The sequence below is a fragment of the Geotrypetes seraphini genome, chromosome 2 (assembly GCF_902459505.1).
Source record: "Geotrypetes seraphini chromosome 2, aGeoSer1.1, whole genome shotgun sequence".
Lineage (NCBI taxonomy): Eukaryota > Metazoa > Chordata > Amphibia > Gymnophiona > Dermophiidae > Geotrypetes > Geotrypetes seraphini.
In genome coordinates, this window is record NC_047085.1 from 387402726 (window position 1) to 387418682 (window position 15957).

The window sequence follows — 15957 nt, forward strand, 5'->3', positions numbered from 1 at the left end:
ACTTTCATGAACTGTGTATGTTATCTGTTACTGCTTTTTTTAATAATAATTCAATAAAAAGATTGAACAAAAAAAAAAAGAAGCCATTACAAGAATTAGTTATTTACAATTTAGATGTACAGTATGTATCAAAAGCTTTGAAACAAAAACCCACAGGTGAGCCTTATTTTTTTTTAAATCTGGGAACCATTTGGTGAATGTGAACAAACATCCTGAAGTTGTTAGAATCCCAATTTCCGCCTCTCTGCTCTAACAGTGAGCAGGAACGCCATTGGCTGGCTAGTGTGCATGTTTTCCTCCTCCCTCCCTCCCTCCCTGAGGTCTCAGGGGACCACGTGTGGGAAGTGCTCATTTCCGCTTCTCCGGCAGTGTCTTGGTTCCCCCCCTTCTCCCGACCTACTCGCTCTCCAGCCTCCTGGACAACGGACCCGCTTGGGGGATTTCAAGCCCGGGACATTCACCGTTTCGCCCATCAGAGACACTAGTATGGCGTTCCCTGGGGATTGAGAGGCCGGAACAGAAAACCAAAACGCTGGAGCCGCTGCAGCCCTTTTCAGCAAAAGGAAACGTTTGCAGCGAAACAAAAGCGCCCGTCGGTGCCGAGGAGGGCTATGGCTGAGCCCGCAGGCTCTGGCTTCTCGCTGCTGCGGCGATCTTCCCCGGGAAGCCGATTGAGCCCTTGGTCTTGAGGTCTGGTCCAAAGCTGGAGGTACACGGGAGCAAAGCCTGAACCAGCCTGCAGGTCACCGGGGCATGGAAGCACCAGGGCGGCTCTGTCTGATGCTGGCAGTTTGTGGTTTCGCCTCTTGCTCCCTCCCTGCGGTCCAGCCCTTCTGCCCAGAGCCATGCGACTGCCAGCAGTACAGGCACATCCTTTGCACCAACCGGGGGCTCCTGGCTGTGCCCAGGGCCCCCACCGGCAACCGGAAGCACATCCTCACCTACACCCTAGGGGGCAACTTCATCAGCAACCTCAGTGACTCCGACTTCCACGGCTTCAGCTGGCTACAGCGACTGGACCTGCAATACAATCGCCTGCGCTCCCTCCACCCCCAGGCTTTCAAGCGGCTCCTGCGCCTGGAGGAACTCTATCTGGGCCACAACCTACTGGGTGATCTTAGCCCAGGTTCACTGGCGCCGCTCCGGGAACTGCGTGTCCTCGGCGCCAATGGCAACGAGCTGCGCAGGCTGGGTGCTGGCACCTTCTCGGGTCTGCGGAGCCTGTCCAGGCTGCGGCTGGATGACAACGCCCTGGAGAACCTGCCCGATGACCTCTTCTCGCCCCTAGTGGCCCTCCTCACTCTGCACCTCGAGGGCAATCGCATCCGCGCCCTGAGTGAGCGCACTTTTGCTGGCCTGAGCAAGCTGCGTGTCCTGGACCTGTCTGGCAACCAGCAGCGCACGCTGCATCAACCCACCCCCTTCACCCCGCTGCATTCGCTCAGCGACCTCAGACTCTGTAACAATGGCCTAGAGGAGCTAGGGGGTGGCATCTTCAGCCCACTGCGGCAGCTGGGACGACTCTGGCTCAGTGGCAACCGACTGTCGCAGCTCGAGCCTGGCATCTTTCGTGGACTAGGCACCCTGCGTGAGCTCCATCTGGACAACAACCAGCTTAGCCGAGTGCCACGTGCACTCCTTAACCCGCTGGCGGGCCTGGAAGTGCTGAACCTGAGCCGTAACGCCCTCGCCAGCGTGCATCCAGCTGCTTTCACCCGCCTGACACGCCTGCGTGAGCTGTATTTGCGCGACAATGCGCTTGCCGTGCTCTCGGGCGATGCCTTGGCCAAACTGACGGGCCTCTCCCGCCTCGAGCTTGACCGCGATGGTTGGACTTGTGACTGCCAGCTGTGGGCGCTGCGCAGCTGGATGGGCATTTGGCATACAAATGGCCAACGGCACGCTGTCTTTCTGCGCTGCAGCAACCCACCGGCGCTGGTTGGACAGTACCTTGACTACCTCGACGAGTCTCAGATGCTGCCCCCGCCGGGTACCAATGGATCCGCGAGCTGTGGCAAGGATGTGCCCTATATCCTGGACCTGGCTGGCAGCCCTAAACCTCGGATCTCTATAGTACCGCCACGCAAGCGACAGCTCACTCTCCGGGGCTCAGCCAAGCGTGGGTGGCATGGCGGCACCAGCACTCTACCCTCTGCTTCAGCGCTGCAGTTATTAACAGCTCCAAGATCTCAGTCCATGACTATCTTTCCCTCCGTAGCACCGCCATCACCGTCTCCCTTGTTTCTCTCTACGCCAGCAAACACCATGATGCAAGGGATGTCCCCACGGGCTGACACCCTGAAACAGGCAAGGGGTAAGAGTCGGCCTCTGGTGTCAGATCCCTGTGAGTTTAACAGACTGTTCCTCTCTAACCTGACGGTGGTAGCATCTTCTGGCACGGCCACAGTCAGTTGGCAGGCAGCTGAACACCGTAGCCCACGCTCCTCAGGTCCCGTACACTTCCGGCTGCTATACGAGCGCTTCGGCCAACCCCCACGCTTCCAGCGCTTTGTCTACGTACAGGAAAGTGGTGCACGTACCACCACCTTGCGCGAGCTACATCCTGGCGTGCCCTATCTCGTGTGTGTGGAGAGTGTAATTGGGGGCCGCGTGTGTTCTGTGGCGCCCCGCGACCACTGCACAGGTTTAGTGACGCCGCCAGAGGGGTCCTCGGAGGAAGGGAGCGGGCTGAGAACTCGCCCCGTGGAATACCAGCTGCTCACTGTCTCCCTGCTTGCCCTCAACCTGCTGCTCATGCTGCTGGCGCTCGCAGGCTGGGGCTGGCGGCGCGCACGCAGGAGGTGGAGTCGGCGGAAGGCACCTGCCCACGTGCGTCGTATGTATTCCACGAGGCGGCCCTACCGCTCTGTGGGTACAGGTGTGTCGGCAGACTTTTCGGGCTTCCAGCCGCACCGGCCTCGCCCCTCAGTAGTCTGTGCCTTGAGTGAGGCTGACCTCATGGAGTTTCCTTGTGAGCGGTTCCAGGATGTGCACCTGCGGAGGGACGAACTCCTGCAACAGCGCTTCACTGAGTAGGCCGGAGAAACCAGGGCTACCAGCCACTCTGCTAATAATATACAACTGAGTAAGGCAACCGTGTGCCAACTCCCACTCTGGAGCATAAAGGACACCCTGCTGTCTCTAAGGCCCTCTGGTGCTCTGCTGGGGATATTCTATATAAATCAAGTGAATAAGTTTCTCATGTTAAATGTTGGTGTATGTTTACAGCCATTTTTATTGCTTGTGTGGCTATTACAAGCTCACTAACTAAAGGAATGTTTCTAAATCAAACAGACAAGGGAAAAAAAACGGAGGGGGGGAGGAGGTCCATAAAGTATATCAGAGGCATGTTCTGTTTCAACCCTTGCCCCTCCAAAACCTAAATATTGGAACATTTTTCGACTGAGATGAGTAGAAAAATTGCATTTGAGTTGTCTGAAAGTGTGTTATCCATTCTTATGAAACCCTAATGTTATTTTTGAAATCTGACTGCACTCCAAGTTGAGCAATGCCAAAAAAAAAAAAAGAGACACCTTTTGGGAAATGCAAGCTGGGCACATGATTGAATCTGAAATGGAATGATATAGGCGTATATTCAGTTTTAATATGCCCCACAATTAGTTATTTTAGCTGTGGAAAGCAGCAGGACAACTGTGCCTTGAATTAAGGAAGAGTATTGCCCAGATCTTATAAAGAAAAATGGATGTTTCTGAACCCAGTTAAAGCAGCTGTCATTTTTAATTTTTTTTTTTTCCTGTAGATATAACTTTGTGATACTTGTGTTTTTTGTCCATGTGTTTTGAACTTGCAAAGTACGTGATTAGTGGTTCTCCATATCCAAAGTAATTATCTTTTCCACTATAGGATTGTCAGATAATATAAGGCACAGCTGGATGCCATGAATAGAGAATGGCATGGGGACAAATTTTTCCCTGTCCCCGTGGGAACTCATTTTCCCTGTCCCAGAGAGTTCTTTTCCTGTCCCTGCCCCATTCCTGCAAGCTCTGTCCTCATCTGCACAAGCCTCAAACACTTTAAAATCACAAGTGTCCAAGGCTTGTGCAGTTAAGGCAGAGCTTACAGGAATGGGGACAGGGACAGCGACAAAACTCATGGGAATGGGGGCGTGGAAATTGAGCTCCTGCGGGAAAAATTGGTCCCCGTGTCATTCTCTAGCCATGAAGCTGACAGTAGATATGGAATACGTATGAAACGTGTCACAGTCCTGCTTTTCATGCCTGTCTTTAAGAAATAATGCTTTTTATACCTCATATGATTGAATTCATTTTGAATACTAAGCCATATATTAGTTCTGGTGCTTTGCTCATTTATGAGCGTTCTCAACTGCTGGTCCCGCCATTTTGAATTAATTTCTTGCAGTGGTACATATAGAGGGGTTTTCCCCTGTGTTTATTAAAAAGCAGGAGATTAAAGTTGAGGGATCAGCTGTTCCCAGGTTTCTTGAATCAGTCCAAGCATCGTCATTTAAAGAAGTAAGAATCTTTATGTGAATGTGTTGGTTTAGTTTACATTCATGAAGTTTTTATGTACGATTGTGAAACGAGATTTTTCAGGTACAACTAAACTACGGTTGAACTTGTTATCCAGGTATTTTAAAGGGAATCTTCTGTTGCCAGCACAGTGTGCTAACCGTAAAGCCTGTTTGCACACTGTGGTTGAACACATTTTAACTGTATCACTGGATATTCTTCCAATGGGAGATGCAGAAATGTTATACGTATTTTAGTTATGTCAATAAATCCATCTGTTATGAAGTGTCAGGCTGACATTTTTCAAGAGAACAGCTAAAATGCACAGTTCCTTAATAGGCTAGGACCCTTCACCTCCGTCTTTAGTACTAACACTTTGCGATCTTATGCATGATCTTTGCATTAAAAAAAAAAAAAGCTGGGTTATAGTTACCATGGAGAATGTTTGGGTCAACTCAGGGCATTGTACTAAAACAAATATTTCTAAACATCCTGCAAGAGAGCATTGCATTAAAAAACCCCCAAAAACCCAGATGTGAGCAACCCCAGAAGAAAAATGGATGGTATCAGCACAATTGTGAGAAAGCAATTCCCCACAGGTAATGCATAACACTGTCAAGCATGGTTTCTATTAATTTATATGCAGAGTATTGCCGGAAATATTTCAGTATTTGCTTTTGAGGGCAGAAGTATCCAGCTATTGTCTTTGAGTTTTGGAAAGCTGCTGAAATTCCAGATCTGTTTGAAGCCAAGGGCCCCCAGTTACTTTCAAAGATGCAAGAGTGTTGTATTTTCGGTTTTCCGTACTCCTGAACCTTCAACCAATTAAGTGCTTGTGGTACAAATGCAGACTGATCTCTTTCATGAATATTAAGAAGGAGCTTTCCTCAGGAGGGGATGGCATTACCACTGTATTTTGAGAAAAAGCATGCAACTGAGAAAATTTCACAAAACAACACATCTTCGCAGTTGTTTAAATGCATGTAAGCCAACTATCCAGGAACTTTCAGAGGCGGTTGTTGCAATGGCGCTGCTAAAAATTCCCTCTAACCACTAGGTTACTATTTTGTATAACGTAGTGCAGCATCGAAGTAAGGGCATATCACTCAGCTCTGTAAATGGCTGCAATATTCAGGCACTAGCTACCGTATATGGTTTTCTAAATTAAACCACTTAGCAATAGTGGCTGCATATTATACCTGTGTACACTTCACCTATATTTAATTCCGCCACCTGGCTGGATAGTAGCACTGAACATACATTTGTTGTTGTTAACACTAGAGAATGACATGGGGACAAATTTGGTCTACCCACAGCATGCCACCCCTTTCCTTCACCCCTCCACTATCTCACTAACTCTGTCTTCTTCCCCCATCCAGCATATGTCCTTTTTCTTTATCCCTCCTTCCATCCAGAATGTGTTCTCTTTCTCCACTTCCATTCAGCATTTGCTCTCCCTTCTCCCCACTTCCATCATCTGCCATCTTCTCTCTCCCTACTTCCATCATCTGCCCCTTCTCCCCACTTCCATCATCAGCCCCTTCTCTCTCTTTCTCCCCACTTCCATCATCTGCCCTCTTCTCTCTCCCCCTTCTCTCCACTTCCATCATTTGCCCCTTCTCTCTCTTTCCCCCCATTTCCATCATCTGCCCTCTTCTCTCTCCCCCTAATCTCTCTCTCTTTCCCCCCACTTCCATCATCTGCCCTCTTCTCTCTCGCCACTTCCATCATCTGTCCCCTTCTCTCAATCTCCATCCACCACAGGCCCATCTTTCTCCCTTCCTCACTTTCTGATTTTGGCAACAAGATTGGCAAGGCCCCCTCCTCTGCGACGCACTCAGCGGCATTGGCGCCACCCCCTCACGACAGCACTCAAGTTCGGCCTCCTCCCGGCATCAACAAAACTTCAGATCGGCAACAGGTGCTCAGTCAAAAGCTTCCCTCAGACTGAACTGCCTGGGTGGAAACAGGAAGCTGAGTCAGAGGAAGCTTTTGACTGAGCACCTGTTGCTGATCTGAAGTTCTGTTGATGCCGGGAGAAGGAGGCCAAACTTGAGTGCTGTCACGGTATAGGGGGGAGCGCTGATGCCGCTGAGTGCCGTTGCCAATGCCGCTGAGTGCCATCGCCGTTGTAGCCCAGGAATTTTCCGGACCTGGCCGGCTGTGCACCCCCCCTAAGGCTGCACCCAGGGCAGACCGCCCCCCCCTGTCCCCCTTTGTAAGCCACTCTACCGGAGTAACTTTCCTTCAGAAGTAAAAAAAAAAAAATCTTTATTATTATCTATTAAAATCTTATTAAATAAAGTGTTTTTCCTTTTTGATGTTTTTGCATAATGTTAGTATCCTGTGAAGTGAAAGTACTGCAATGATTGGGTTGGTGAGGTTTTTGGGGGACTTTGTTCCCCTTTTTCCTCCATGTCTCTGAGCACAATCCTTCCATATGTGAGAGTATGAACTGGAATTATTTATGAAGTTTCTCTGAATTTTGTTACACTGTTCTTTGAAAGCGTGTTATTTATTTATTTCATTGATTTAATTTTTCATGCTTCCTTTTGGAATTGCATTTCCTCCCCTTCTATTTTTGACTATGTAAGTTATAGTAGCAATTTCCCAAGCACACTGTGAGAGTTAGATGAGTGGGGGATACAAGAGATTTCAGGAAAATTGGAGAGGTTTGGCCTGATATTCAATGAGATTTAGCTGACTGTTGGCGGGTTAAATTGCTGGTCTGGGCTAGCCACTAATATCACAGTTAGTACCTAAATCAAAGTCAGCTACATTGGGGGACATTCTGGGGATGGAGTCAGCACTTGGCCAGTATAATGCTGATATTCAGCCCTTAAGCAGACAGGTTTAGTGCAGAAATGAGAGTGCAGAAACAGTGGTGCAGCCAGACAGGCAATTTTGGGCAGGCCTGAGCTCAAAATGGGCAGCCATCTCTCTCTCTCTTTCTCTCCTTTCCTAGGGTTACCATATTTTACAAAGGAAAACCCTGGACACATAGCCCTGCCTGGTTCTGTCTCCAGTCCCGCCCAGTTTCACCCCTGGTCCCACCCAGTTCTGCCCCTAGCCCCACCCCCAGCAAGCCTCCTCTCTTCTGCGATGAGCTCTGGTCACGTCTGGGGGACCTGGAGCATGCGTGGATGCGTGTGACATCATCCACACATGCTCAGAGGCCCTCCATATGCTGCTGGATTTCGGGGCTTTCCAAAACCCAGACAAATGCCGGGTTTTTAAAAGCCCATCCAGGAGCCCGGACAGTCCTCTATAAAGAGGATATGTCCAGGTTTTCCCGGACGTCTCTGTCCCTATCCCTGTGTAGCAAATTTTCTCTCTCCTTCCCTTTCCAACCCCCCCCCCCCAGTTTGTGCAGCAAATTCTCTCTCTCCCTCCTTTCCCACACCCCTAACCGGTGTAAGTTCTTCAGATCACTGGCAACAGTTCCTACATGCTGCTGACAGCTGATCTAGAATCTTTCCCTCTTAACACACAAACACAACAGAGGGAAGGCTTCTGGGTAAGCTTCCGGCAGCGTGTACAAAGCTGCCTGTGGCCTCTAGCTACTGGGTGGCCGGGCCTGAAACCAAATTGGGCAGGCCAGGCCCACCCGTGGCTATGCCCCTGTGCAGAAAAGTCTGTACTTTTTTTATGCAGTAACCCATGGCTGCTTAAGTGCTGAATCTCAACTTAAGAGTCTGTGTGTTAGCCAGCTGAAAAAGAACTAGATATTCAAGTCCTGGCTTTGAATATCTGGGACTAGCGCTGTCAGTGGTGAGCAACACACTTACCACCTAAAGGCTGAATATTGACCCTGTTGTTTTTAGCAGTCTGATCACCTTGGCAGAATGGTTAGTATATAGAATTCCTATGAGCATCCGAGCTGTTATTGCCGCAGCCAGCGCTAAAAACGCTAACGCGGCTTTCTAAACTAGGGGTTTGTTTTGACCTGACAAAGGGAATATGTTTTTTGAAAGCTAATCGAGAAACATATTACATTGATTCTTATTTAAAAAAAGATGTCACCTGTATAATTTTTTTGTTTACCGAACATTTTCTTTGCCTTCAGGTAAACTAACCTAGTTACTGCAATTCATATGAAATAGTGAAACTTGGAAGATATATAGCAAACTAACGGGAGAGGGAGAAATGGACTTGGTGAAGGAGGACAAAATGGGGAGAGGGAAAGATGGATTAACATAGGCTTACCAGATTTTCCCTCTGGAAAATCCGGACCCCCCCTAGCCTAGACCCACCCCCAGGCCCATCCAGTTCCATCCATCCCTGGCCTAACCCTGCCCCCCACTGCCTACTCTCGTCAGGCAGGACAGGCGTCGCAATGATGTCACATGCACGTGTACTCGCAAGTGACATCATTGCATTGTATCCGCACAAGCACAGATGTTCTACTGTGCGAAGGAAAGCTTTTCAAAACCTGGACAAAGTGCTGGATTTTGAAAAGCCATCCAGACTCCCAGACATGTCCTGAAAAGGAGGACAAGTTGGGAAATCCGGACGTCTGGTAATCCTGGATTAACATGAATTTTAATACAAAGAGGTTGGGGTTTTTTTTTTTTTTTTAATTCTTTATTAATTTTTCAAATCACATACAAAAGTGCACAGAAAATATAATCAATTTAATACAATGATCAGCACTTACATCCAAACAAATAATAATATAAAGTACATTTCCCCCCTCCCACCCTCCCTGTGTGAAAATCAATTAGGAATCAAAGGCTTATTTGTTCAATCAATTTTTACAAATTCTGTTAATGGACCTGAAGTCTCTTTAAATTTTTTATAATGTCCTAGTTGTTCCGAATTCATTCTCTCGTATCTATAAAATTGACACTGTTTCCCACCAAAAGCTGAAATTCAGTCTGTCCCAGTTTTTCCAATTTTTTTTTATCAACTACATAGCTATAGCTATCCCTGTCATTATAAGAAGTCTTTTCTTGCTTTCAGTAACTGGACTCGTGGAGAGGCATAATCGAAAGGAACATCTAAGTCCGTTTTAGTCCAAGTCGCAAGTCATCCAAAGTAAAAAACAGCGTAGGACACATTTTCGAAAAATATGCCCAAATTTTTTTTTTGTTTTGAAAATCGTCTAACTATACGTCTTGCTGATCTGATCGTCCAAGCCGCTAAATCGTCCATCTTTATACTACATTTTCGTCCAACTTAATGTCCAAGTCAAAAACGCCTAGCACAAGCCCTGTTGGATGTGGGAGGAACACCCAGACATGGCACCTAAATAGTGGGGTACCTTACAGAGCACTGCTGTGAACTTCACAAAAGGGTGCCATGTCATCATCTTACTACAGCTCCATTATAGTTCATGGTGAGCCCCTCAAACCTCCTCCAGAATCCTTTAGACCCACTTATCTACCACCCCAATAGCCCTGATAGCTTCAGGAGTCACTTATATGCCAGTAAAAAAGGGTTTTGGGGGTGTATAGGGGAGTGCACATGTTTTAATATCAATGCAGTGATTACAGGGGCTTATGGGCATGGGTCCACCTCTCAATGGGTCCCTAACCCACCCCCAAGATGGCTTAAGACGCCTCTGATTAATCCAAGGTGAAGCTGTTAGTTCACCCTTTCAACCTTGTGTCCAAAGGACAGTGTAACATTTATTTTCAAACCCTCAGAGACGCCACCAGAAGATCACATCATCATGTCCTCTGGCTTTACGCACCTGATCCTCATCGGGTCAATATATAGTGTGTGTGCTTAATTTTTATCTATTTTTGACTTTTTTAATTTTAATTTTAATTTATTCTAAAACAACAAATAGTTTTAAAGAGTATTATTGTGTACTTAGCTTCACTGGTGGTTGTTGGTTAGCAAGGGATTAAAGAGCCAACATGTTTCACCCGTGGAGGGGGTTTCTTCAGGGCTACCATCCCTGCAATAAGAAATCCTCACTTTAATCGGAGAAACACCAAGTGATATACTTCAACATCATGCACACTATAATAAATAGCCATACATGCCTACCTTTTAAGTACCAATTGTTTTTCCACGATATGACCACCCGATTTAAGTCTTTTAACATGGCCGCGGCGTGGTACAGAACTCCCTTATATCTCCCTAAACCCGGAAGTGAGATGTAAAGGGGAGGGGCTAATCGCCCGATCCCTTTCATCACCCCTAGACCTAAGGGATACTTTTCAAGTAATAATCAATCTTTAACTCTCCCAGTAAAATTTACATGTTACTGGGAGAGTTAAAGATTGATTATTACTTGAAAAGTATCCCTTAGGTCTAGGGGTGATGAAAGGGATCGGGCGATTAGCCCCTCCCCTTTACATCTCACTTCCGGGTTTAGGGAGATATAAGGGAGTTCTGTACCACGCCGCGGCCATGTTAAAAGACTTAAATCGGGTGGTCATATCGTGGAAAAACAATTGGTACTTAAAAGGTAGGCATGTATGGCTATTTATTATAGTGTGCATGATGTTGAAGTATATCACTTGGTGTTTCTCCGATTAAAGTGAGGATTTCTTATTGCAGGGATGGTAGCCCTGAAGAAACCCCCTCCACGGGTGAAACATGTTGGCTCTTTAATCCCTTGCTAACCAACAACCACCAGTGAAGCTAAGTACACAATAATACTCTTTAAAACTATTTATTGTTTTAGAATAAATTAAAATTAAAATTTAAAAAGTCAAAAATAGATAAAAATTAAGCACACACACTATATATTGACCCGATGAGGATCAGATGCGTAAAGCCAGAGGACATGATGATGTGATCTTCTGGTGGCGTCTCTGAGGGTTTGAAAATAAATGTTACACTGTCCTTTGGACACAAGGTTGAAAGGGTGAACTAACAGCTTCACCTTGGATTAATTAGTGATATTGCCTTGTGGAAAGAACAAACTTGTATACAAGCCAGATATATCAATTGATTAAGACGCCTCTGTGCAGCACGACTAGGCTTTCCTATGCCAGGCAGCCAGGAGGCACAATTTTCAAGTTGTGATTAATATTTTTATGGGGGTGGGGGAGGGTAAGTGTGTGGGGGTCTGTATTATGTGTTTGCAGTACTTATCTGGTCACTTTAGGTGGGTTTTTGTGACTTAGACCATGTTTTAAATGGTCTAAGTCACAACGTCCAATTTCCGTCAATCCTGTGCTGTATAACTTTGTTATACATGCAGTACGACTAAGTCTAAGCCTGCCCACGTCCCGCCCAAATCCCACCCTCAACACTCCTCTTGACATGCCCCGTTTAGCTATGGTCGTTCAATGGCAGTATGAAGGCCTAGATCATTTAGAAATACGTCCAAAACCCAGTTTTATTATCGACACTTGGATGTTTTTGACTGATGATCGTCCAAGTGCTGACTTAGGCTGGTTTTTGGACGTTTTTCTCTTTCAATTATGAGCCCCTTAAGTTTTAATAAAAACAGTTTTCAATAAAACTGCCTTAAAATGTTCCCCGTGTGCTATAAAAACTTATGAACTGCCATCCAGCGAGCACATGCGTAGATCGAAAAAAAGAAGGGTGGCGTGTTCCATGATTCTGACGCTGTGAAAATAAAAATCCAGTTTCAAAAATTAGGTTTAGCAATTGCTCTGTTTTGTTAACCTGTGTAGATTCATTCCTAAGTGACATATCACTGTCAAAAGAATTCACAGTTTATCTGGATGATACTCCTGTAATTTGTCCTTCACTGCATGATACTAAGTTGATATTTGTTAGACTTAGGGGGTACTTAGCTTGAAGTAGTTGAGAAACACTGCTGTAGGCAATCAGCTGGCGCCATAGCCTCTCCTTCTCTCCGGCTCTCTTCCCTGCTGGCACCCCCTACTGGTGTCGACATGATTCCATGCATATGTGTGATGTCATCACAGCGATGTCCATGCATTTCTGGATGCCTCAAGCCCTGGCCACTACCTTTAGTGTGCCCCGGCTCGAGAAAGTTTGAGACACTGGAATAGAGAGTGTCTATGCAGCTTAGATATTGGTCTGATCCAGTATGGCTGTTCTTATGCGCTTATCTTTCTCTTAAAGTGCTCTCTTCCATTTTTCTCTTTTCTGCCTCTTATCCACTCAAATGTAACTCTTCCTTTATTCTTTTTCACTTTTAATCTAATCAACATCTCTCCCCCCTTCTCTTATCCCCTAACTTTTTACATTTCCATCTTCCTATTTCCTTTTATCTGCTCACCATTACCACATTTCTACCCTCTGTACTCATTCTCCTCTCACTCATGTCCTTCATAACTCTCCCACATGGATCCACCATTTTTAGCATCACCCTCCTTGTCCTTTACTCCGCCCTTGTAACCCAGCATTTCCTTCCTCTCTTTCTCTCTCCCTGCCTCCTACAAGTCCAGCATTTCTCCTTTCTGCCCTTCTACCCCTTCATCCCAAGTATTACATTTCTCCTTCTGGCCCCGAGGACATATCCCTTCCACATTTCCCTGTCTATCTCTCCTCCCCCTGCTATCTGAGTTGATCATCTTTCCCTCTCCTCCATCAAGTCCATCTATCTCTCTCCTTATTTTGCCCTCCTCCACCAAATCCATCTCTCGCTCTCCCCATTTTGTCCTCCTCCACCAAGTCCATTTCTCCCTCTCCCTCTTATATACCCTCTCCTATCTCTCCCTTTCACCCCCTTTTACCATTTCTCCCTCTCCTGCCCCATCTGTCCTAACCCAAGCCATCTCTCCCTCTCCTGCCCTCTTTATCCTCACGCATCTATCTCTTTCTATCCCTCTTCTATCCCCTTCTGCCATCTCTCCTTGTTCCCCTTCTAGTTCTTCTGTCCTCCCCATCCATCTCCCCTTCTATCTTCCAAATCTGTCTATATTGAGTTTTGGTCGGCTCTCTGTGCAGCACCCCTTTCTGGCATCTAATCTTTTCATCCTTCTTCCCCCCAAAACAGCAATTTTTTTCTAAATCCTCCCCCCCTCGCATCTATTTTTAATTTGTTGTAAAAGTTACTGGGCGGTAGCAATTCAAAGAGATACCCTGTTACCTGTCCTGGAGTTTTCTCTCCACTGTGGCCCACCCTCTCTGACAACTTCCTGTTTCTGCCGGGGCGGGCCGCAGTAGAGAGTAAACACATTAATGAAAAATTAAGCAATGTTCCACCCTGAAGAATTATATTATATACTGCAAAGTGAGGCAGAAATAGCAAACCTTACTTGATTAAAAAGTGTTTTAATCGAGAAAAACTTTAAATTTTTTTTTTAGAATTTACAAACAAGTACAAAAAAACACTTATTAAAGAAAAATTACAAAGTCCACATCAATGAAGAGAGAAGGATACCCATTAATATACTAAATAAGAAAATAATTAATCAATCACAGAAACCAGTCACAACCTATCTTTCAGTTTAGCAAATTAACTCACACTTAGAATGACACAGTGACTGTTTCCCACAGCTAGCCATGGGTAACCTGCAGGAATGGGGAAGAAATCAACGGTTGCTGCAGGTAAGGGGACAAGGCCATTCACTGACTCATAGAGTGGTGAATGGCCTTATCCCCGCAGTAAATGATCTGCGAGTTGCCTCCCTTACCACCCCTCCCAGTCAGTGATTGTGGGTGCAGCAGCAGCCCCCCTCATGAGTCCAGCAGTACCCCTCCTTCCCTCTCATGGTTCCAACAGCCTTCACACTCTCCCCGATTGCTGACAGTAACAAAAAGAAAAAAAATACACAAACACGAGACTTTCCTGGGTCGGCCCCTTCAGCCTCCCGGGGTGGGCCTACCAGCCAGTTAGAAGCTTCCTGCATGCAGCGCTGCTCTGGGAATCTTTTTGCTGCTGAGTCCTTCCTTCCAATGTAACTTCTGGTTTTGCTGAAAGTTACATTGGAAGGAGAGACTTGGCAGCAAGAAGGATGGATCCCAGAGCAGCACTGCGGGCAGGAAGCTTCCAACTGGCTGGTAGGTGTGAAGGGGCTGACCCAGGAGAATCATGGGTTTGTGTATTTTTTTTTTCTTTATGTTGCTGCCGGCGATCAGGGAGAGAGAGGGAGGGTGTGAGGACTGTTGGAACCATGAGAGAGAGGGAGGGGTGCTGCTGGACTCATGAAGAGGGCATGCTGCTGTATCCACGAAGCAGGGAGGGGGTTTGCTTGGGCTGCTGAAGGGAAGGGTGACAATTACTGGATTTGGTCTGTGGATTGGGAGGAGAAGAGAAACAGGTGCTGGGCCCATGTGGTGGGTGGAGTGGAGCTGGAAGGAAGGAAGAGGTGCCAGACCAACACCTGGGCACTGAAGGGAGGGGATAGAGGTGTTGGACCCATGGGAAGGGGGCTAGAGGGAAGGGAGAAAGGTGTATGACCTGCAGGGCGGAAAAGAGAGAAGGAACGGGAAAGAGAAAAGCTGAATCAAGGAGATGAAGGAAGAGTGAGTGACATATTGAACATAGTGGAGGGAAGAAAGAGAGAGTGTGAGAGACACATTGGTGTAAGGAAGTAAGAGAAGGGAGAAGCTGGACACAGGGGGTTATACAAAAAGAAGGGAGATGGTGGGCATGGATGGGAGCATAGGAACAGGGACAAAAAGGGGAATGTAGCATGGGGTGGTATATGGACACAGAGGGGGTAATGTTAGACATGGGAGAGAATAAGAATGCAGAAGGAAGATGCTGGACAGGGGGAAATAGAGGGCTGATACTGTACACAGGGGGAAGGGGGTCATAGAATGGAGAGATGATGATGGCAGAGAGAGGGGCACAGGGGAAATACTAGAAAGGGATGTATAGGAGACTTAGAAAAGGGAGATGCTGAATATGGTGAACAATACATACACAGAGATAGAAGATGGATGGTGAGCATGAAGAAAGAAGAAATGTCAAATCGTCAGGAAACCATGGCAAGTGAGTTAAGGGAAGACAAAAGAAAACAGAGGCCAGCACCTGAGATCAACAAGTATAAAATGATGAGACAATAAAAGGTAGAAAAAAATAATTTTATTTTCTATTTTGTGATTAGAATATATCAGATTTGAAATATGTATCCTGCTAGAGCTGGTGTTAGACATAACTGGGGAATGTATAGCCCATGCTGTGCTTCCTTAGCTTCCAGTTGGCTTAGGGCTCTCTTTGACTAGGGGGGTAGTTACCCTAGTTGCACTCCCCTAACACTATTCCTGCCATGTGTGACTAAAGTATTCTGTTAGCTTGAATTTTCTATGTAGCATTCTGTAGTAATTTGACTTCAGTTTTCTCAATAGTGGAGGGTATATTTGTGAGGGAGAAGAGAGGGGAGCCAGGGGTTTTGTTGATCCTTGCTATGTGATTTATAAAATGACAATTGTACATAATATTGTTTCTTTTTATACTTCAATAAAATAAGTTCAGTATAAAATCTTAACTATTCGAGGCTTGTGTGAATGGGATCAGATGGTTTGCGGGGATGGGGACTGAGCTGGCATGGACGGGGTGGGGACATGGACCAAAGAATACATAAGAAAGAAACTAGCATTCAAAGCCAAAACCCTTGGT

General features: G+C 46.4%; 1 protein-coding gene across 1 annotated transcript; it reads left to right on the forward strand.

The window, feature by feature from the left end:
- Positions 1 to 307: 307 nt before the first annotated feature.
- On the forward strand, positions 308 to 3567 carry TRIL (TLR4 interactor with leucine rich repeats). The gene has a single exon (XM_033930758.1). It carries the CDS (start codon positions 754 to 756, stop codon positions 3034 to 3036), a length of 2283 nt encoding a protein of 760 aa, XP_033786649.1. The 5' UTR covers positions 308 to 753; the 3' UTR covers positions 3037 to 3567.
- The last annotated feature ends 12390 nt before the right edge of the window (positions 3568 to 15957 follow it).